The sequence below is a fragment of the Rhinolophus hipposideros genome (assembly GCF_964194185.1).
Source record: "Rhinolophus hipposideros genome assembly, chromosome: X".
NCBI lineage: Eukaryota > Metazoa > Chordata > Mammalia > Chiroptera > Rhinolophidae > Rhinolophus > Rhinolophus hipposideros.
The window spans coordinates 70,802,642-70,827,740 of record NC_138046.1 but is presented as its reverse complement, the minus strand read 5'-3'; the positions used below and the strand labels follow the sequence as shown (position 1 = coordinate 70,827,740).

At 32.6% G+C, this 25,099-nt stretch overlaps 1 protein-coding gene across 2 annotated transcripts in view; it reads left to right on the top strand.

The window, feature by feature from the left end:
• Positions 1 to 25,099, top strand: part of KLHL4 (kelch like family member 4) — an 80,944-nt gene that overhangs the window by 26,226 nt on the left and 29,619 nt on the right. For both annotated transcript variants that reach the window (XM_081042498.1, XM_081042499.1), the window contains exons 2-4: positions 11,633 to 11,800; positions 12,183 to 12,319; positions 15,822 to 16,018. In XM_081042498.1, the coding sequence (XP_080898624.1) occupies positions 11,633 to 11,800; positions 12,183 to 12,319; positions 15,822 to 16,018 (502 nt within the window). The remainder of the gene's footprint in view (positions 1 to 11,632; positions 11,801 to 12,182; positions 12,320 to 15,821; positions 16,019 to 25,099) is intronic.

The following is a 25,099-nucleotide window of genomic DNA, read 5'->3' as shown; positions in this document are numbered from 1 at the left end:
TAATATGTATACCACTGTGAAGTTAGTCAAATGCTGAGCACTTCTCTGCTGTCAAACGTCTGGCTCAGAAGTGCCAATATTTTACTTAGGTAACACGCTCAAAAGAAGTCTTACTGCAGCCAAATGCTAATTACTTTTACTCTTCTTGCTTCTTTGTCAAGTCACTTTCAGCTGCAATATAGAACTGCTCTTCAAGCTAACTCATTCTGAGCAACTCCTTCCTGTTGACTCAGTTCCTGACACCAGATTTCCCTTTTCTCAGTTTTCATTGCTCACACCAGGTATGGAAAATGGCACATGCTTTTCCTGGTGTTTAACGTCTGTTCATAATATACTTCTGACTTTGCTACTTCTACAGCCCTTCTAATATGAATCAAGACAGGGCAAGTAACAGCAGTTACAACACTTACACTCTTTTGTAAACCTTGTTCTCTATTCCTCAAATGCCTCTTTCTCACTTTTTCTATTCATCCAGGCCTTGTCTATCCTTCAAGGCTAAGCTCACCTATATTCTTTCTGTATTTTTCTAAAACTATCATGTATTTTTTCTATTGCTTTCACTGATCATGCCAGCCCAAATGTGATGATGGTGGTGATGATGGTGATGATGATGATGACGATGAGGATCGTGGTGGTGGTGGTGATGGTGCTGCAGGGGACTATAATACATAGTATTTAATGGCTATTTCCTCCTGCATTCGAAAAACCCTCTTTGGAGTTGGCACTATTTTACAGACTATAAAGGAGTTGAGCATCAGGGAAGTTTACTAAATTTCTTAGTCACTTAATTAAATGTTCGGACTGAAATTAAGCTTTTATCTGAGTAAAAAGACTAAATTTTTAGTGACTACACCACACTGCCTCCTGTCAAATTTTGTTAATTTTTACAATTATGCAATATTTAATAATAGTCTTTTGACATCTTTTGTGATTTTGTCATTTATTGTTATTAAATACATACCCATGATTTAACAAGTGTTTATAAGCTAATGGAAGAAAAATTACCTGACCTTATCATATTTAATTTTGTATTTAGCTTACATTAGTTTGATAGGACTACAATAATAAAATGCCACAGATTTGGTGACTTCAATGACATAAATTTATTTTCTCACAATTCTGGAAGCTAGAAATCCAAGATCAAATAAATTTTAGAGTCCTAGATGAAAGTGATTTCAATTGTGATGCCATTATCATTGATTATAATTAAGTAATAAGATTTTAAAGTATATAATTCTAAATATTAATAACAGATTAATATTTTAATATTATTAATATAATAACAGATTAAAATATTAATAACAGATCATATGTTTGGGATTAAATGGAAACAGTCTAGGCTCTTGTTTTATATTACCCATATGTATTTCCTTTCAAATAACAATTTTAGTAATTTAAAACAGCATAGTATCTTAAAATATAATCACATGTGATATATTGCAATATTCATTACACACATAGGGGTGTATCATTTCTTCAGAGAAAGTCCTCTACCTACTTTAGGTTTAGAATATTGGCTTAATTTATGCCACTCAGAATCATAATATTATCTGCATGACTGCAAATTTCTCAATATTTATCATAGCTATCATAGCAAGAGGAAACTTTAAGTTTGTGATTTGTTTTTGAAATTTAATTCATCCATTTCCAAGTCTCCAAATATAGTAAAGTTCAAAGTGCAATAGTATTAAAATAGGTGCATAAATTAATACATTCATCAGACATTTACTGAATGCCATCCATTTGCCAGGAAAAGCACATGGATCAAACTTCCAACAGCTCTCCAAAAGAGAATCAGGTATAAAAATTTTATTTAAGCACTAAAGTCATCCTCTGGATTTCAGAAAGAAATGTTTCATTTCGTCAACCAAAAAAAATAGATTTTGTTTTCTGTGCAGTTTTATATCCCCTCAGTAAGAAAATAATATTTTCTATAATGAGTTTTGGGAACTTAGGCAGCACCATTAGAAGAAGCCTGAGTTTCCATTTAATATTCCATAGCTCCTTGAAAAATGGAACAAACACCTGACAATAGAAAACCAGAAAAAATATTATGAAGCTACTTGAGAACAGAAATGCTTCAATATTAAGTTAGGCACTCTGTGTTATCACCTGGTTCTGGGCCTTTACAAAATTTTAACTATGGTAAAAGGCACACTCTCTAATATAACTGTATTCAGATTTTTTATTCATACATGGAGGCTTTTCTGAAGCTCCTCAAGAATATCTTTACAGAGTATGTATATTTTAATTTATATTGCCCAATAGCTTTCCGGAAGAGGCTGTTAAAATGTACAATTTCATCAATTTAAGATAATGCCTTCTATTCTTTTTCAAAGTATAGTTGTTATAAAATAGTTTTGTAGTGAAAGCAATCACAGATGTTTATTTTTCAGATGTCTGTTTTACTGCTACTCAGAAAAACAAAGGGACCTCAAACATTCTCCTTAAAATTAAATCAGTTCAGACAGACAACAGTAGCTTTTGTGATGTCAGCATGAGGGTGGAATAAGAAGCCCCAGGCCCTTGTTACCCCACGGAAACATCAAGTATACAACTACAGACTGATTAAAACAGCTTTGTGGGAGCTCTGGAAATAAGTTACAGATAGATACACAACAACCAAGTAAATGTCCAATCAAGAAAAAGTTGTATTAGAATCAATAGGAAATTTCATGGCATTTACGCTTGATCTTGTACGACTCCCTATTCAGGGTGGCATGGCAGACTTGGAAGAAGGTGACTTATTTTTTTATTTCCTCCTCAGGGTACAAGGAAAAGAGTGGAACTTGTTTGCAACAGTCCGGTCTCTCTGTAGATTAACCAAGAAACTGATTTCAGTACAGTAGTCCCCCTTGTCCGCAGTTTTGCTTTCTGAGGTTTCGGTTACCCGCAGTCAAGTGCAGTCCAAAAATACTAAATGGAAAATTTTAGAAACAACGCAAAATTTTAAATTGCACCCCACTATGAGTAGTGTGATAAAATCTCATGCCATTCCAATCCAGTACGTTAATTGTCCCTTTGTCTAGTGTATCCACGTTGTATACACTACCCGCCCAGCCATTAGTCACTTAGTAGCCGTTTAAGTTATCAGATTGACTGTTATGGTATTGCAGTACTTATGTTCAGGGTACCCTTATTTTAGTTCATAATGGCCTCAAAGTGCAAAAGTAGTGATGCTGGCAATTCAGACATACCAAAGAGAAGCCACATAGTGCTTTCTTGAAGTAAAAATGTGAAAATTCTCAACATAAGGGAAAAATATTGTATGCTGAAGTTGCTAAAATGTATAGTAAGAACAAATCTTCCCAAGAAATTGTTAAAGAAGGAAAAATAAATTCATTCTAGTTTGCTGCTGTACCTCAAAGTACAAAACTTAAAGCCATCGTGAATGATAAGTATTTACTTAGGATAAAAAAGGCATTAAATTTGTGTGTAGAAGACCTAAACAAAAAAACGTGTTCTGATTGACAGCAACATATTATCACAGGAAACATTGAGCCTATACAAAGAATTCAGCAAGATCCCCTGAAACAAGTGATACCAAGCCATTTCCTGTAAGTGATGGCTATGCATATTCAGGAATAAGTTTGGCATTTTATCATCTCACATCATCACAAGAAGAAACATGGGTACAATGCAATAAGATATTTAGGGGGAGAGAGAGAGCCCACATTCACATAACTTTTATTACAGCATATTGTTATAATTGTTTTAATTTATTATTAATTATTCATCTATTGTGCCTAATTTATAATTAAACTTTATCATAGGTATGTATGTATAGGAATAGTATATATAGGGTTCATACATCCACTGGGAGTCTTGGAACATATCCCTTGTAGATAAGGCGGGGGCTATTATTTTACATCAGTCAGAGCTCAGATGAGAATGTCAGTATAGTTTATATCTCAGGTTAGAAGCCATAGAAGGTAGTGGCAGACATCAAACCATATGAAAATTGCAGAGGGACAGCACATTTGTGGAGACTTGGGGGCAAGAGATTATGGGTAAAGTAATACAGTAGAATATCTAAGACACCAAGAAAAAGTAGTGGTGAGATTTAAATAAATTAAGACATATATAAGCAGCAGTGCATATGACGGACTGGGGTAAAAGCACCACGCATACCCAGATAAGTCCTGAGAAGGCCTCAAACCTTCATGCTGAGCTGCTTAGTCAAAGAGTTCTCTCACATAGAGCCATTATGCAAAAATTAGGAAAAGTAGCTGTTTTTCCAAATGCCCAATTTTAACAAAAGATCACAAGGCATATACAGAAACATGGTAATGTGGCTCTTTCAAAATCAACAAAATAAATATCCAGAAACTGACCCTAAAGAACAACAGGTTTTAGTGTTTCTAGACTTCCTTCCAAAGAGAACAGGATGGGAAGGGGACAAAAAGAGTATCTTCACGGTGAATAAACTTGACAAACACTACCTAAGCCAAGTAATCAAGAGTTTTTCATAATAATTTCATAGTACCTGATGTATAAGTACCACTTAGTATATTTATTGATTAAATGATAAGATAATACAGTTAAACATGTGTATTGATATTCACTTGCATATTTCTTTGAGACCCTCTACTAGAATATAAGGTCACTGAGAGTAGAGACTGTTTCACTATATTAGTGATTTCTATCTAAGGTAAACATCAAAAAGCAAAGTAAACAAATCAATAGAAGTTTTCAAGTGAAGGAGAAGATCATATATTAAGACAGAAGAGGGTGATGAATATGAGTTTAGAAGGCAAAGATAGAGTGGGGAATTACAGAAAGAAAAAACTGAATAAACAAATATCATGAGATAGGGAAGTGCAAAGGATATTCAAAGAAGAATTTGTAGTCAATAGAGAACACTGTAAGGGACCATGTGGTAAAAAGCATAAACTGAAGTCATGTTCCAGTGTCAAGGTGAGAAGTTTGCACTTAATTTGATAGACAATGGGGAGATATTGCATGATTTTGAGGAGATGTATGATTTGAAAGGAGCTGTATTTTACTAACACTAAGTTTTATATATATATATATATATATATATACATATATATATATATATATATATATATATATATATATATATATATAGAACGGTTTAAATAATAGGAAATCAGAGGCATGAATATTAGTTAGAAACTGCAGAAGGAATGAGAACCTGAACCAGGCTTGAGGGCAACTCATGGAAAAAAATAGAGTAAAGAATATTTTTGGTTGCCATGTACTTTCATATAGTCTCATTTAACATTCAGAAAGTCTCTGCAAACTGTTTGCTATTATTGTCAGTTTTACAGGTAAGGAATCAAAGGTTCAGTTAAATTGCTAATAGTTGGACACCTAGAACTAGTAGAGTGAGGTCTTGAACCAATTTTTTTTTAAATAAAACTCATGCTGTTTTCACCATATCACACTTCATAAACCAGTGTATGAAAAGAAGCTACAGGACTTGGAAAACATTAATTATGGGGCACAAGGGAGAGCGAGGAATACAACTTAACTCCATGATTTGGAAAGAAAAAAATATGCTAGTCTTTAGACAGAGTTAAAAGTGACAAATCTCCCTGTAGAAATATGGTGGCCATTGGAAATATGAGTCTGTAGGTCAGCAGAAAGGATAGTCATAGATAAAGACTTGAACTCATCTGCATTTAGATGATAGTTAAAGTCATGGGAGTGAATGAAACTCCAAAAGCAGAGAAAGCTAAAGATAATATCTTCAATATCCTGGCATTTAGCAAGTTGGGAGAGGAAGAGAGGCCAGTGAGAAGACAAAAAGAAAAAAAACACAAAACTATGTCATGGAAATCAAGAGAGGTGATAGATTGAAATGAAAGGACATGAAAACATCAAGATAATGGGTTCTGAATCCAACAAGAGAGACTTGTATATATGTGTGCATATGCCTTCCATATTATCATAGTGATTTTTTTAATAAAATTTATTGGGGTGACATTGGTTAATAAAATTATATAAGTTTCAAGTGCACATTTCTATAATACATCATCTATACATTACATTGTGTGTTCATCACCCAGAGTCAGTTCTCCTTGCATCACTATATATATATATATATATATATATATATATATATATATATATATGACCCCCTTTTACCTCTTCTACCACCCACACTCCCCACTTACCCTCTAGTAACCACTAAACTGTTGTCTGTGTCTATGAGTTTTTGTTTATTTGTTTGTCTTTCCTGTGTTGTTTTGAGTTTTATATCCCACATATGCGTGAAGTCATATGCTTTTTTACTTTTTCTGTCTAACTTACTTTGCTTAGCATATAATCTCAAGATTTTATATAGTATTTTAATGGAACTTTCATATGTACTCAGATACGTAGCTGTGGAATAATATTTTCCAAATATTTTTATTAGCCTTAATTTTAATGTGTGGGACTATTCAGTAAGCACGTTTCCATAAGCATTTAAACTGCATCACTGAGTACTTAAAGCAAAATTTCAAACAATAATATTTGTCATTTTCTTATGAGCCCATTTTGAACCATGAGGAGTTTCTTGGAGGACATAATGTGGCCTGTATATTTTTCAACACTGTGGGTGTTTAAGGACATGTTATTTGAATACTTTTCTGTTTTTATTAGAGTCTTTTTGAGGTATTCTGATAGAAGAGTAATTATATTAGGAACAATTGATTTTTTTCTTTTGTTTTAGTTTGGTTTTTCAGTTCTCATTCACATGTTCAATTTCTAATGTCTTCCTAAATTTATATTCTAATAGAAAAACCGTTTTTTTAAAGTTGTTGATATTTATGTGATGTGTTCCCTAAGCACAAAATACTATAAATACCTTGTACACTAAATTGACACTTGAATTTTAATATTAACACATTTTATTGGGTTGGTATATGCACAAATATATTCCCTTTCTCTGTCAGCTGAGAGAACCTAGTAAAAAGCAAGCATATGTAGTACTCAGATCTTGATTTCCAACACAATTCTCCAATAAAAGGAACTACGTCCTCTTAGAGAAATGGCTGGTTCTATATAATATAAGCCTACAGCATCTTCTACTGTCAGAAGTTAAGGAAATGCTAAGAATAACACCACAATGATTGTGTATGTCAAAGGGACACAGGAGCTAAATGCAAGACCTTCCAATGACCAAAGCTGGAACTATTTAAGCAACAAAATTAATGAAGTTGTGTTGGATTATAAGCCAAAGTGTAAAACACATATCCATGACTTGACACTGATATAAAAAATGGATGGCTGGCCAGATAGATAGATGCTACATAGATATGAGAAAAGACATGTATCCCATGCAGAATTCCAAATAACTTATGTAACTACTCTACCCTCAAGGAAGTGGGCGATAATGTCACTCATGTGTGGGCTGTGCATAGTGACTTCCTTCCAAAGAGAACAGGATGGGAAAGGGACAGAAAAAGTACCTTTACAGTGAAGAAACTTGACAAACACTACCTAAGCCAGGTAAACAATAATAACATCAACAGTGATCAGTCACATTGTCATAATATACCCTTAATATAATGTGATGAGAATGGCATTTTACCTTGGTGGCTTTCCTCCCGAAAATTCAAAAGGTTTGCCTAATTATGAGAAGAAATCAGGCAAATCCCAATTTAGGGGTATTCTATAAAATACCTGACCACTACTCCTGAACATTTTCAAGATCATTAAAGACAAGGAAAATCTGAGAAACTATCAAAGCCAAGTGGATCTTAAGGAGACATGTTGACTAAATGTGGTATGCAGATGTTGTATTATAAAGTTGCACACCTGAAATATATATATAATGTTATTAACCAATGTTGTCTCAATCATTTTAATAAAAACATAATGACAAAGCATTCTAGGTAAAAAAAATGTGGTATCTGAGTGAAATTTTGGAATAGTAAAAAGTGAAGAAATCTGAATAAAGTATGGACTGTATTCAATAATAATGTATCAATATTACTGGTTTATTAATTGTAAAAAGTGCACCATAGTATCAACTTTTCTGTAAATCTAAAACTGTTCTAAAATGAAGTTTAAATAAAGAAAAATTTTCATAAGGTAAAATTAAATTTAAAATAATGGTTCTTTGCAATGATAGGTCAAAGTCCACTCCTCATTCTCAGAATTCAATAAATTAACTCATTTTGTCACAGGGACAAAAAAGATAATGTAGAGTAATATTTAGTCACTGAAATTTGGCTTGAATATCGAATCAACAACTACATGTTCATTGTATGCAAATTATTGTTTCAGGTACATTTTTATAAAAAGATAATTAAACATAGTCCCTGCTTTTTAAAGGCTTAATAATTGTGGAATTAAGAAGTAAACCAGAGTTACTTAAACTTGCCACCATTGACATTTGGGGCTGAATAATTATTTTGTTTTGTTTTATGTATTAAATTTATTGGGGTGACATTGGTTAGTAAAATTATACAGGTTTCAAGTATACATTTCTCTAATACATAGTCTATGTATTGCTTTGTGTGTTTACTTCCCAGAGTCAGTTCTCCTTCCATCAAGGGGATCAAATATATGGTGAATAATTATTTATTGTAGAGGGCTGTTATATGCATTGTAGGATCTTTACCAGCATCTCAGGCCTCTACCCACTTGATGCCAGTAGCAACCTTCCCTAGTTTTGTCAACCAGAGATGTCCTTCTAGTTGTGACAACCAAAAATAAAGAATTTTCTCTACTTCTCAAATTGTCTGTAATCCTACAACTGTTCTAACAAATTCTATTCATTAATAATTAATAATTCAAGACAAAAAGTAAAGATACTTATGGAAATAACTACATCTTGATATTTAGGACTAAACATAAGACTTAAATTTTCTACAGAGCTTCATGTATATTATCTCACGTAATTATCTGAGTAGCCGTGTGACATAAGCATTATCGTTGGTATCATTGGTATTAGTATTATTTGCATCCCCATTTTGTAGGAGAAAATTAATACTTAGAAAGATAAAGTGACTTGCCTAATATTACTCAGCTTATAAGTACGAGGGCAGGAACTAAATCCAAGCATTCTGATGTTCTTTTCATTCTACCATGCTGCCTCCTATGTCACAATCAATAGTTACCATACAATGAAGACTAGGGAAGAACATTCTCTAATACAGTGGCTTCCATTATAACATGTGGTTATGACATTACAGTACCTAAAATGGAGGCAATAAAACTACAATTTATGAGCTCTGGAAACTTAAGATCAGGTTAAGTTTCAAAAGACTAGTTTAATTGTTGTTGGTTTGCTTGTTTGGTTTGTTATTACATTCTGCTTAGATAAGGACCAAAAGTAGATTTTTATATTTTTATATATTTGCATTAATATGTCTGTTGTATAGTGGATGATATAATTTGATCTACTTATATCTCTTGGAGTACTAATTTATTATTTCTTGATGAGACACAAGACAGAGTTGCCTTAGTTTTTTGAAATCTAACAAAATTATGAGGTTCATATTGATGATATTTTTAGTTTTTAAAAATCTGCATTTTAATTATAAAATATACGGCAGATATCTAATACATTTATAATGCTCAGGTAAACATATCCAGAAACAGCTAGTAATGTAAGGCACTTTTTGTCTTCAGCCAAAAAGGCTGAATGAAATTCACAGAATAAATTTTTTTCCTGGTTAGAACTTATTTCCCAAAACGTATTCCTGCTTTAGAATATGATCCTCTCCAATACATGGTGGACTATACCTGAGAATAGCTAAGATAATGAGACATTGAATGTTTGATTGACTCAATGAGAATCAAATGATTACTTAAACAGAGCAAAGTTTAGGATAAGTGAGTTAAGTGGACACTGAATGCTTTCAAGTCTGTGGTGCCAAGGGATTGTTCCTTTCCAAAACAAGTAAACAAGCATATTTTGTAGCAGGCAATCCTTAAATTTATTGGGGTAACAAGATTAATAACATTATATAAAGAAGATGTGGTACATATATGTAATGGAATACTACTCGGCCATAAGGAAAAATGAAATACTGTCATTGCAACAACATGGATGGATCTGGAGATTGTCATGCTAAGCGAAATAAGTCAAACAGAAAAAGTCGAGAACCATATGATTACCCTCATATGAGGGATATAAAACTGAAAGCAACAAAGGAACAATGCAAACACACAAAGAAATCAAGACTCATAGACACAGACAACAGTTTAGTGGTTACCAGAGGGTAAGGGGGGAGGAGGGTGGTAGAAGACGGAAAAGGGGTTCAAATATATGGTGATGGAGGGAGAACTGACTCTGGGTGGTGTCATATATAATACCTATAAATGATATATTCTAGAAATGTACACTAGAAACCTATATAATTTTATTAACCAATGTCACCCCAATAAATTTAATAAAAAAATAACATAAGTTTCAAGTGTGTAATTCTGTAACACATCACCTGTATGTCTTATTTAAGGATATTCATACCATGCTACACTGATTATCCAAACAATATTGTGACTGAATGTCACAAAGAGTCTTTAAAGGTTTAAAAGATTCAGAGATGAATCATTTATTTGAATTAAACAGAAAAAGAGAGTAATGTTACCCTGGACCAACTGTTTTAAAAAAAATAAACAAAAAAACAAGTTGGAGTGGGGGAAACTGAAAGTAATTCTAACTCATGGTTGGAAAATGATGCCTGGAAGCAAAAAATAAATAAATAAATAAAAGTAACAAGCAAAATATTTAAGTGTGTTCATCCAACCATCAATTTTTAAAGCTTTTACTGATTGTAAGCCTCTATGTGTTGTGTTAGCATTTAAATTCTACCATTGTGTGGTGTTGAAAAGACACGTAGACAACTTTCATTATTGTAAATTCAATAGTGATCATATTTGCTTAAATAGTCAAAGGGTACAAACTTCCAATTAGAAGATGAATAATTTGGGAGAATCTAATGTATAGTCTTGTAACTGTCGATAATGTTGTACTTTATAGTTGAAAATTGCTCGGAGAGTAGAACTTAAATGTTCTTACCACACATACACAAAACGATCACTATGTGCAGTGTTAGATAGGTTTACTAACCTCATTGTAGTAATCATTTCACAATACAAACGTATATCAAATTATGTTTTACTCCTTAAACTTACACAATGTTGTATGTCAATTATGTCTCAGTAAAGCAAGAAAAGAGATACAAAAGATGGAAATATGTTTACTTTCTTGATGGGTTTGACATTGTCAAGAATGTTATGGAACTCTCAAGCTTGATATTCTTCAAGGAATATTTCTGATGTGTAATGAGTACACATGGAGAAGCTTCAGGACATAATCATATTTGAAAAGTATTTTGAATCATGTCTACAATTTCATGCCTAATGACATCATTGTGATACCAATAAAAATTAAAGAAAGATGCTGGTATTTTGAAGTTTATGTTTGTCCATATGACAAATAACACTAACCCTGCATGGTCCCATTGTAGATAGAAATGATAACCGTGACATTTCACTTTATCAAAGGCTGGCAGCAATCAGTGAAATATTTAGGATCAGAGGGAAATTTTTAACATTACTTTAATCCAATATATATTTTTTAGAAATTGGTGTGTCTAAATATCCATTGGACATTTGCACACTCACTAGGAGAGTAAACTATATTCTCATTTTATCTCCCTTTCAGATTACATACACAGCATTCTGAAGAAATGAATGTCAGTGTATCTGAGGAGCAGTTCCATGCTGTAAACCATGCAGAGCAAACTCTCCATAAAATGGAAAACTACCTGAAAGAGAAACAACTGTGTGATGTGCTACTCATTGCTGGACACCTTCGAATCCCAGCACATCGGTAAGTATCCTTCTGCAGACAGAACATATGGTGAGTATAGCAAATATGTATGAGAAAGAATCAGTCCATTGATTACTAATTGGAACACTGAGGAAAATAGATTTTTATCATCCTATATTGAAAAATCATTACCATATGTTTTCCACTTTCCTGTGGGATATTTAGAAGAGCCAAACTTTAGAGAAATTGATGAAGAAAACATGGTCTAAAACAAAATCAACTTACTTAATTTGCCTTTCTAATTTCACTACACTTTACTGAACTGTGAAAGATTTAAGCAGAAAAGAGTCTCACAAGTGTTACAAACCTACTGATTGCATTTCATGCTTTTCAATAAGACTATGGGCTGATTATAGTTCCTATGAAACATTCCTATTTCCAGGTTGGTTCTCAGTGCAGTGTCTGATTATTTTGCTGCAATGTTTACTAATGATGTGCTTGAAGCCAAACAAGAAGAGGTCAAGATGGAGGGAGTTGATCCTAATGCACTCAATTCCTTGGTGCAGTATGCTTACACAGGTAAGTGCTAGGCATATATTAACTCACACAATCTTCACAATAATCCTACATTACATAACACACATTGTTATTATCCCTACTCTACAAGTAAAAAACATGAAGGTTAGACCAGTTAAGTAATTTTCTTAAGGAGGTAAGAGGCAGAATCAGGATTGAAATTCAATAGTATAAAAGAGCAAGAGATAAGTACTATGCTATAAAAAATATGACCATGAGAGAATACAGTTATTTTAACATAAAGTTATAAGTACATGTCTCTCTCTCTCACTCAAACAGTGTGGGTACATTCTCATTTATAAAAATGAGAGTGGAAGTGGGATATACCAACTCTAAGGATTTAATCAGCTTCTCCTTTGAAATAATAAAGTCATATTTACTCAAACTATAAAACAAAGATAACAGGATGAGTTTTGGGGCCAAGTAGTATGTTTGTATGTATGTATGTATGTATGTATGTATGTATGTATGTATTGTATGTATGTGTTGTATGTATGTATTCATTCCAAATCTATTGAGGAATAATTGACAGATATAATTATATGTATTTAAAGTATACAATGTGATGATTTGATATACATAAGCATTGTGAAATGATTACCAACATCAAGTTAATTAAAGCATATATTATCTCAAATAGTTAACACTTTTTCATGTGTGGTAAGAATGCTTAAGATAAACTCTCAGCAACTTTCAAGTATACAATACCCAATACCATATTATTAACTATAGTCACCATGCTGTGCATTAAATCCCCAGAACTTTTATAACTCAATGTTTGTCCCATTTAACCTACATTTACCATTTCCCCCTCTGCCCCTAGCAACCACCAATTTATTAGCTGTTTCTATGAAATCAGCATTTTTTTTTGATTCCACATACAAGTGATACCATACTTTCTCTGTCTGGCTTATTTCAGTTAGCATAATACCCCCAAGGTTCATCTCATGTTGTCACAAATGGCAGGATTTCCATCTTTCTCATTGCTGAATAATATTTCATTATATATGTGTGTGTGAATACACACACACACACACACACACAGATATATATATATATATATATATATATATATATATATATATATATAACATATATATAAAATATATAACATACACACACACACACACACCAGGGTTGCCAAAAACTGCATACAAGTGGACACTTTGATCAGCATTGCTCAAGCAGTAGTTCGCTGTAATCGGAAGTATCTGGACACTGATGGTAACCACTTTGAGCAACTCTTGTAATTGCAGAAGTCACACGTGACTTGTATTCATCTTTTGTTATCGGTATATATTAAGTATTACAATTTTAATACAGTCTTCCTTTATTAAAATGTGTATACTTTTTTGGCATGCTCTGTATATATATTATATACATATATATATATATATATATATATATAACATACATATTATATATATACACACATATATATTCCATTCATCTGTCAAAGTATAGGCAGGTTGTTTCCATATCTTAGCTGTTGTGAATAATGTTGCAATAAATGTGGGAGTATAGATATCTCTTCTAGATCCTGATTTTCTTTCCTTTAGATATTTATCCAGGAGTCGGTTTTCTGGATCGTATTGTAGATCTATTTAAAAAAATTTTCGGGAACCTCCGTGCTGTTTTCCAAAATGGATGTACCAATTTACATTCCCACCAAAAGTGCACAAGGGTTCACTTTTACCCAAAGCCTTGTCAGCATTGTAATCCTAACAGGTCTGAGGTGATGTCTGATTGTGGTTTTGATTTGCATTTTCCTGATGATTAGTGATGTTGAGCATCTTTAAAATGTCTTTTGGCCATCTGTATGTCATCTTTCGAAAAATGTCTATCCATGTTCTTTGACCATTTTTAAATTGGGTTATTTGTTTTTGTGTTGTATGAGTCCTTTATATTTTATGGATATTAACCCCATATCTATCAGATACATCGTTTGAAAATATTTTATGTCATTCTATAGGTTGCCTTTTCAGTTTACTTTTTGTTTCCTTTGCTGTGCAGAAGCTTTTTAGTTTGATGTAGTCCCACTTGTTTTTGTTTGTTTGTTTGTTTAAGGAGGGTGCATCTCACAGGGGCCCATGTGGGGATCGAACCGGCCACTTGTTTATTTTAGCTTTTGTTGGCTATGTTTTTGGTGTTTTATCCAAGAAATCATTGACAAGACCAATGCTAGGGAGCTTTTTCATTAAGGTTTCTTCCAGTAGTTTCATGGTTTCATTTATTAAGAAATTAATATTCCTCTTAATAACCAGGCCAAGTTTCAGTGTCTATGACAAGTGAATCTTTAGATCCGAATCTGAAAATAGTTCATACTTCTTTTGGTCTCGTGAGATAAAGACAGGGCTCTCCCTTAAAATCCAGGACAATAAATAACACAAGAAAGTCTGCTGGTGGACTGGACCCCTTTACAACATACGGTTTAGAAAGTAAACCAAATATAGAGCATCTCACAGTATGTGCTACTCTTTTCTTTATGGTTTTGCAACATACAGCATCCATATTAAGGTATTTTACAACGCCAGATTATAAAGTAATAGTTTATAGTTTATAAAATCCATATGACATGTCATGCTTTATAACATACCTAAAGCTTGGCTAAAATAGAAAAGTGAGAATCTATCATATCAAAATACCTTATAACATTTTCAACAATTCATCAGTAATGTTTGCTCCAAAAATAATACAGACATATCAATATAAAGGAAACAGTTTACTTGTTGATCTCATTTTAAAAAATTCTTTATAGACATTTTTAAACAGAGCCTGTTTCTTATACCTAACAAAATAATCATAAGTAATTCTTTCTTATGAGTTTATTCTGTTTTTATTATTGAAACACTGGTATTAAATATCTTTCTATCCCCTCCTTTCCTTTGATTCCATTGTCATATAAGGAGATTTATAAAAGTAATTTTTTAATTAAATTTATTGGGGTGACATTTGAAGACTCTTGGCAACATTTTCTTTCTTTTGAGACAGTGCCAGGCATCAATTCCAGGCATAATATCTGGGCAAAGTCATCCTTATCAGCTAACAAATACAGATGAAAAAAAATGGGCATATAAACTCAATGTTCTCATTTACCAAAATGTTTTTCCACACAAATGACAGTTAACCTGTACGACAAATTGTATTACCCTTACACAATATTACATGCTGCTCCTTGAGTCATAATGTGGACAGGTTTTTATATAAGCTTTAGATGCACGTCTAAGATGATAAATAACAAGTTGCTCTTTTTCCAATGATGGCATTCACTGTTCATCTGCTGCAGTTGTTTTTGATAATCTAGACTGGCTTCCTTCAGCCATCTTATTAGGGTTTATATAGACTGCTTTGCATATGTTGTCTTCAAAAGATGTACTGAGTGGTTACTGTACACTACAAAAGATAATCTTACCAATGAGAGAAACTGAAAATTTCAACCAGCCAGCATATTTGTGTCTTATTTTATGAGACATATAATAATTCTTTACTTTTCCAAACCATCTAGGTGTCCTGCAATTGAAAGAAGATACTATAGAAAATTTGCTGTCTGCAGCTTGTCTCCTGCAGCTGACTCAAGTCATTGAAGTTTGCTCTAATTTTCTCATAAAGCAGCTCCATCCTTCAAACTGCTTAGGGATTCGATCATTTGGAGATGCCCAGGGATGTACAGAGCTCCTGAGTGTGGCACATAAGTACACAATGGTAAAATCAATTGCTTCAAGTTAATTACTTAAGAAATTAATATTCTTCTTAATAACCAGGCCAAGTTTCAATGTCTATCACAGGTGAATCTTTAAATCTGAATCTGAGAATAGTTCGTACTTCTTTGGGTCTCATGAGATATAGGCAGGGTTCTCCCTTCAAAATCCAGGACAAGAAACAACACAAGAATGTCTGCTGATGGCCTGGACCCCTATTACCCAAACTAATTTGTAGTAATGATATAACAAGCCAATATCTAACTTACTGATATGTATAAATATATACAGGGAATGCCTAAAAATGTATACAAGTGCACACTTTTGTCAGCATTGCTCAAGCAGTAGTTTGCCATAATCAGAAGTGTCTGGATGCTGATGGTAACCACTTTGAGCACCTCTTGTCATTGCAGAAGTCAAACGTGACTTGTATTCATTTTTTGTTATTGGTATATATTGAGTATTACAACTTTAATACAATTCTCCTTTATTAAAATATGTGTACATTTTTGGGCACCATATATATAAAACCTTTCTGAGTAAATACTATAATGTTGGGGTAAAAGAAAAAAGCAGTAATCTCATCTATTTTGCAAATTACTTGCACATAACAGACATTAGATAAAATATTTGTTTGGTTAAGCTGTACTCAGGCAAGTTTCTCATTTTTGAAACTAAAAAGTTTTAATTAAAACTCAAAGCCTGGAGAAATGAAAATACTGCCAAAAATTAAATTGTACAAGTGCATATTTCAAGTCGAATCCACACTAATAAGAAAACATAATTTTCCTGATGTTTTTGCACTGTTAGAACTTTAGGTTCTAAAATTGTACAAATTATGATTTCCAATGAAGGTTAAATATTATTCAATAAGGAAAAAATAATATTAAAGGATTAATATCAACTAGAAGAGCTTAAGAACTATCAAAATTAATAAATCAGACAATTCTATTGAACAGACCTTTTATGTCTTAATGAAAATGCTTATTTTGGTTAAAAGCAATTTGCAGTCCATTCCTTTAACGTAACTACCTTAAAATGTCTCTTAATTGTATTAGTAATTGTAATAAATTAAATGAACATGTTCTTTAATATGTTAATTCTTTGAAAGTTACATAGAATAAGGCTACGTTTATTCAGACAAGTGACAGTGACATGAAAGATTGTCTGTAGGGGGGCAAGAAAAAATAGACAGAGGATATTAAATATACCCTTACCATTAATGCTAATAATTCCCTGGTGCAAAGAAGAAAATGAACTTTTTAACTTCTGAAGCAGAGAACACTAGATGAATCTTTTTGTGAAACCCAACCAAAAGATAAATATTTCAAGCTATGGAAATTGCTAGTTATTTTTAAGATTCAAAACTAAAAGGCAACTACATAAAAGTGAACAACAATAGAGAATCACACCTAAAAATAACATAAAATTAACATTACAATGGGAGGATTGAGATGCATATAGGTAATGAGTATTTCTCTAGAGTTTTATACAGACCTTAAAATTTTCAAGTTTATAATATTTGAATTATCTAAAAATGTCTTGTAAAACTTTCCCACCTTCTTCCCACCCCTGATAATTGTTCAAAATTTGAAGTTTCAAACATATTCCTAAAACTGCAACATTATGTGGAGAATCATATTGTAATGGATTGGTATTTTAACATATGTCATTCAATTATGTTATTTATATTCCTATATCCTAAAGACAGATTCCATATAATCTATAGGAGCAGCAGTTATATGGTTCAAAGGTTAATCATACCATAAAAACCAAACATGAAAACTTCCTGTTAAATTACTTAAATTCTTGAACTAAGTATTAACAGTTTCCTGTCTGGTATCTTACTTTTGCAGACAAAACACAGTTTGATAAACAGCTTGAATTATTTTTGTTGCTCAAAATCAACTTCTTTTCCTTTTCCTATTATGTGACTGAAACTGAGTTTTAAAGCAGGATGTGCATAAAAGTGCAGTACTGTTATCTCCTTTAATCCCCCTTCTTTAGTTATTTTAGTATCTGTATAAATCCAATAAAGCAGGTAAAGTTCTTGTTATAATAATGCCTTTGTAATACTGCATTGATAATATAAAAATGCAAATAATTTTAATGTCTAAAGATGATGTTAAACTCTAAGGATTCAATTACAGTTGTTTGAATCATAGACTAAGTAAAATAGGTTGCCTTCACTAATGTGAGTGGGCCTCATCCAGAAATACCCTCACGGACTCAGCCAGAATGATGTTTAGCCAAAAGTCTACACATTCCCTGTCTCAGTCAACTTCACACATAAAGTTAATCACCACAATCATAAATAGTGCCCTGCATTGATGAAACAGTCAGCAAGTATACCACATTCATTTAATAAGTTTTACAACAATGTAAATGTAAATTTAAAAAAAATTAATACCAACCCAAAGGTACAAAATAATACTCAGGAAGGTGCACAGAAGAAAATGTTTACTTTGAAATTAGAAACAAAATAAATCCAAAATAAAGAATTTAAATTAATCTTCAAGCTTAACTAAATATTTCTCTACAATACTAGATACGGCAATGCCATATTTAGATACTCTAAACCAACACATTTATTTTTTATTTACACTAATTTACTACATTGCAAAGCAATTTTCAATAGTCTCATGAGGCAGCCACTCTGAAGCCATAAAAAAAGTCTGTAAAAATCTAATTTCTGGCTATATTTAAATATGATCATCATATAAGCCATTTTAATCATTTCTTAACTTTCTCAAATGTATAATCTAATTTGATTGACTGAGTATGATCCACATTAGCCATTAAGTAGGTTTTACACACTGGGCCAATCTTTTTCCGTCTCTCTCTCTCTCATTTACTTTTTTCCCTTTTCTTTCATTGGAGAGTGGATAGAAAGTAGAATGAAATACTGAGGTTTCCACCATACTGACACAGTTCAGAATTTACATACACTACCAGTCACAGGTAACTGTAAGTTTTAGAGTGTTTTATCTTTTTCTTAACCTTTTCATAAATATTGTCACTTATAAAAAGCAGTTGCAGAATTGAATAAAATGAAGTAGAACTGAAGGCTTTAGTTGGAGTCCATACAGTCATACCTCCTTTTACTGCCCTTCACTTTTTGCACTTTGCAGATATTGCATTTTTACAAATTCAGAGTTTGTGTCAACCCCACACCAAACAAGTTTATTGGTGCCATTTTCACAACAGCATTTGCTCACTTCAGGTCACTGTGTCACACTTTGGTAATTCTCTCAATATTGAAAACTCATTCATTATTACTATATTTGTTATGGTGATCAGTGATCTTTGACGTTACTATTGTAATTGTTTAGGGGTGCTATGAACCACGCCTATATATGATGGTGAACTTAATTGATAAATGTCCTGTGTGTTCTGACCGCTCCACTGACCAGCCATTTCACTGTGTAATTCCCTCTCTTCAGGCCTCTCTATTCCCTGAGACACAACAATATTGAAATTAGCCCAATGAATAACCTTACAGTGACCTCTAAGTGTTTAAGTGAAAAGAAAATTCACACATCTCTCCCTTTAAATCAAAATCTAGAAATGATTAAGCTTAATGACGAAGGCATGTCAAAAGCTGAGACCGGCCAAAAGCAGCTGAAAGCTAGGCATCTTGTGCCAAACAGTCAGGCAAGTTGTGAATGTTAATGAAAATTCTTGAAGGAAATTAAAAATGTTACTCCAGTGAACACACAAATGATAAGAAAGTGAAACACCTTATTGACGATACAGGGAAAATTTTAGTGGACTGGATAGAAGATCATAGCAGCCACAACACTGCTTTAAGCCAAAGTCTAATCCAGAGCAAGGCCCTAACTGTCTTTAATTCTATGACGGCTGAGAGAGGTGAGGAAGCTTCAGAAGAAAAATTTGAAGCTAGTAGAGGTTGCTTCGTGAGGCTTAAGGAAAGAAGCCATCTCTATAACATAAAAGTCAAGGTGAAGCAGCAAGTGTAGGTTTTGATGCCACAGCAAGTTATCCAGAAGATCCAGGTAAGATAATTAATGAAGGCTGCTACACTGAACAACAGATTTGCAATGTAGGTGAAAAAGCCTTATTCTGGAAGAAGATGCTACCTAGGACTTTCATACCCAGAGAGGAGAAGTCAGTGCCTGGCTTCAAAGCTTCAAAGGACAGGTTGACTCTTGTTAGAGGCCTAATGCAGCTCGTGAATTTAAGTGGAAACCAAAGCTCATTTATCATTCTGAACACATTAGGGCCCTTAACAATTTTGCTGAATCTACTCTGCCTGTGCTCTATAAATGGAACAACAAAGCACGGGTAACAGCACATCTGTTTACAACATGGTTTACTGAATACCTTAAGCCCACTGTTGAGACCTATTGCTGGGGGCAGGGGAGATTCCTTTTACAGTAGCACAGCTCATTGAAAATTGACCTGATCATCCAAGAGCTCTGATGGAGATGCACAATTAAATTAATGTTTTGTTTTTTTCATGCCTGCTAAAACAACATCCATTCAACAACCCATGGATCAAAGAGTAATTATGAATTTCCAGTCTCATTATTTAAGAAATACATTCCACTAGGCTATAGCTGCCATAGATAGTGATTGCTCTGATCGATCTGGGCAAAGTAAATTGGAAACCTTCTGGAAAGGATTCACCATTCTAGATGCCATTAAGAATCTATGTAGATGTTGTGTTATACAAATGTACACTTGAAACCTATATAATTTTATGTGTTTACTTTTTATATATTTAAATGTGTTCTAATATTCTGTTGCATATAGTTGGTACAGACATTTAAGAGTAATCCCAGCAGGAATTAAAATGTTGAAGAGATTAAAGTAATCATGTTAATTATCCATTAAAGTGTAAGAAATGATTGTTTCAATTTTATTATAATATTAATAAAAATAAAACAATTAAGTTAGCCAGGCTATATGGAGGATGGGGGGTGGTAGAAGAGGGTAAAGGGGATTAAATATATGTTGATGGAAGGAGAACTGACTCTGGGTGGTGAGCACACAATGTGATGTACAGATGATATACTCATATTATAGAAATTTACCCTTGAAACCTATATAATTTTACTAACCATTGTCACCACAATAAATTTAATAATTTTTTAAAAGAACATTTGTGATTTGAAGAAATCAAAATATCAAATAACAGAAGTTTGCAAGAAGTTGAGTCCAACCTTCATGGATGACTTTGCTTTCAAATTCATCAAGACTTCAATGAAGGAAGTAACTGCAGATATGTTGGAAATAGCAAGAGAACTAGAATTTGAAGGAGAGCCTGAAGATGGGACCGAATTGCTGAAATCTCATGGAAAGACATTAACAAATGAGAAGTTGCTTCTTATGGATAAGCAAAAAAGTGGTCTCTTGAGATGGAATCTACTCCTGGTGAAGATGCTATGAACATGTTGAAATAACAATAAAGAATTTAGAATATAACCTAAACTTACTTGGTAAATCAGCAGCAGGGTTTGAGGGGATTGACTCCAATTTTGAAAGTAGTTCTACTGTGGGTAAAATGCTATCAAACAACATTGTGTGCTATAGATAAATCATTTGTGAAAGGAAGAGTCATTTGATGTATCAAACTTCAGTGTTTTCTTCTTTTAAGAAATTTACACAGACATCCCAACCTTCAGCAACCATCACCCTGATTAGTCAGTAGCCATCCACATCCAGGTAAGACCCTCAACCAGCAAAAAGATTATGTATCACTGAAGGCTCAGATGATGTTTAGCATTTTTAGCAACAAAGTATTTTTAATTAAAGTATGTACATTATTATTATTATAGACATAATGCTGTTGCATACTTAATAGACTACAGTTTCTGTTTTCCTGCATGTGAATTATAGGCTTTATTCAGTTTAAATACTTGCTTCTGGACTACCTCATGAACGTTGAGAGAAAGCAGAACAACATTCACTTCTTAAGCTATTGTCAAAAGGGAAAGTGGATTGGGGGAGGGGGGGTCCAAATAGTGTGAGGGATATAAATGATAAACGTCTAAGTATTACTTTGTCTTGTGCACCTGAAACTAATAAAAAAAAGGGAAATTCAATGCTCAGTACTCCCAAAAGCTAAAAAATTTAGCTAAAAAGCTAAACTAGTCATCTTTAAGATAATCTGCTATTTAATTTCCATTGGATATTTCTTTTTTTAAAGCTGTCCTTCAATTCTTTTTATCGATTTATTTTTATTATAATTATTTTCAGGTGTACAAAACAACACAATGGTTAGACATTTACACACCTCATGATGTGATAACTCCAAGTCTACTATCTGTCTGACACTGTACATTGTTATTCAGTACTATTGATTATATTCCCTATGTACTTTATATCCTGTGACAATATACATGTATATGTTATATATGTAATATATTGTATACATAATTGTTGACATTCAGTATTATTTTATATTAGTTTCAGGTGTACAATGTTATGGTTAGACAATTTAATTTATGAAGTGATCCTCTGGAAAAATCTAGTGCCTATCTAGACACCATACATAGTCTTTACATTGTTGATTATATTCCCCATACTGTGTATCACATCCCCTTGACTACTTTGACTACCAATTTGTACTTCCTAATGCCTACACCTTTTTCACCAATACCCCCAATCGCCTCCCATATAGCAACCATCAGTTTGTTCTCTGAATATATGAGTCTATTTCTGTTTTTCTTTCTTTCTCAGTCTGACTTATTTCACTTAGCCTAACACCCTCTAGTTTCATCCATGATGATGCAAATGGTAACATTTCATTCTTTGTTACGGCAGAGTAATTCTCCATTGTATATATATACTACCTCATCTTTATCCAATCATCTATTCATGGGCATTTATGTTGTTTCCATATCTTGGCTATTGTGAATAACACTGCAGTAGACATAGGAATATATAAATATATATATATATATATATATATATATATATATATATATATATATATATATATATATATATATATATATATAATATATTGCTGTTTTGGATTTCTTTGGATAAATACCCAGGAGTGGAATTACGGGGTCACAAGGTAGTTCTATTTTTAGTTTTTTGAGGAACCTCCATACTGATTTCCATAGTGGCTGCACCAATCTGCAATCCCACCAACAGTGCATGAGGGTTCACTTTGCTCCACATCCTCACCAACACTTGTTTATTGATGGTAGCCATTCAGACAGGAGTTAGGTGATGCCTCATTGTGGTTTTTATTTGCATTTCCCTGATGATTAGCAACATTGAGCATATTTTCATGTGTCTATTAGCCATGTGTACATCCTCTTTGGAGAAATATTTATTCAGATCCTGTGCCCATTTTCTAATTTGATTGTTTGCTGGATTTTTTGTTTTGTTTTGTTTTGTTTTTAGTGTTGAGTTGTAAGACTTTTAAAAAAACAAATTTAGGATTTTAATCCCTTATCACATCTATGATTGGCAAAAACTCTTCTATTCAGTAGGATGTCTTTTCATTTTTTAATGTTTTCCCTTCTGTGGATAAATCTTTTTAGTTTGATGTAGTACTATTTGTTTATTTTTCCTTTTGTTTCCCTCACCTGAGGAGATATGTCAGTAAAAATATTATTAATGACAATGTCTGAGAGTTTACTTGCTATATTTTCTCATAGGAGTTTTAAGTTTTCAGGTCTTATATTTAAGTCTTTCATCCATTTTGAGTTCATTCTTATATATGGTTTAAGAAGGTGGTACAATTTCGTTTTTTGTTTTTTTTTTTGCATGTATCTGTCCCATTTTTCCAGTACCATTTATTGAACAGACTGTTTTTACCCCAGTGTATAGTCTTGCTTCCTTTGTCATAGATTCAATGAACATATAAACATGGATTTATTTCTGGGCTCTCTATTCTGTTACATTGATCTATGTTTTTGTTTCATGCCAATACCATGCTATTTTGATTATTATCGCCTTGTAGTGTAACTAAATAACAGATAGTGTGATACCTCCAGATTTGTTCTTCTTTCTCAGGATTGCCATGGCTATTCAGGGTATTTTATGTTTTCCATGTAAATTTTAGGATTATTTGTTCTAATTCTGTGAAAAAATAGTATTTTAATAGGGATTGCATTGAATGTATAGATTACTTTAGATAGTATGGACATTTTAACTATATTAATTCTTCCTATCCAGGAGTATGGTACATGTTTCCTACTTTTTTTTTTTTTTTTTTTTTGTATCTTCTTTAATTGCTCTCTTCAATGCCTTATGATTTTCTGAGTACAGGTCTTTTACTTACTTGATTAAATTAATTCCTAAGTATTTTTATTTTTGATGCAATTGTAAATGGGATTGTTTTCTTAATTTCTATTTCTGATAGCTTATTATTGGTGTATAAAAATGGAACGGATTTCTGAATATTAATTTTGTATTCTGTGAATTACTAAATATATTTATCAGTTCTAATAGATTTTTGTTGTAATCTCTTGGTTTCTTTATATATAGTATGATGCTATCTGTAAATAATGACACTTTCACTTCTTCCTTTCCCATTTGGATGTCTTTTATTTATTTTACTTATCTGATTGCTGTGGCTAGGACTTCCAGTACCATGTTGAATAAAAATGGAAAAAGTCTTGATCAAATCTTAAGGAGAATGTTTTTAGCTTTTTCCCGTTGAGTATGATATTAGCCATGAGTTTGTCATATATGGCCTTTATTATGTTGACATAACCATGTTTCCCTGAAAATAAGACGTAGCCAGACAATCAGCTCTAATGTGACTTTTGGAGCATAAAATAATATAAGACCTGGTATTATAGTATAGTATAGTATAGTATAGTATAGTATAGTGTAGTATAGTATATTAATTATATTATATTATAGACCTGATCTTATACAATAGTAAAATAAGAGCGGGTCTTATATTAATTTTTGCTCCAAAAGATGCATTAGAGCTGATTTTCCCGCTAAGTCTTATTTTTGGGGAAACATGGTATGTTCTCTCTATTCCCACTTTGCTGAGAGTTTTTATCATAAATGGATGCTGGATTTTGTAAAATGCTTTTTCTGAACCTATTGATAAGCCCATAGGATTTTTATTTTGTTTATGTGGTAT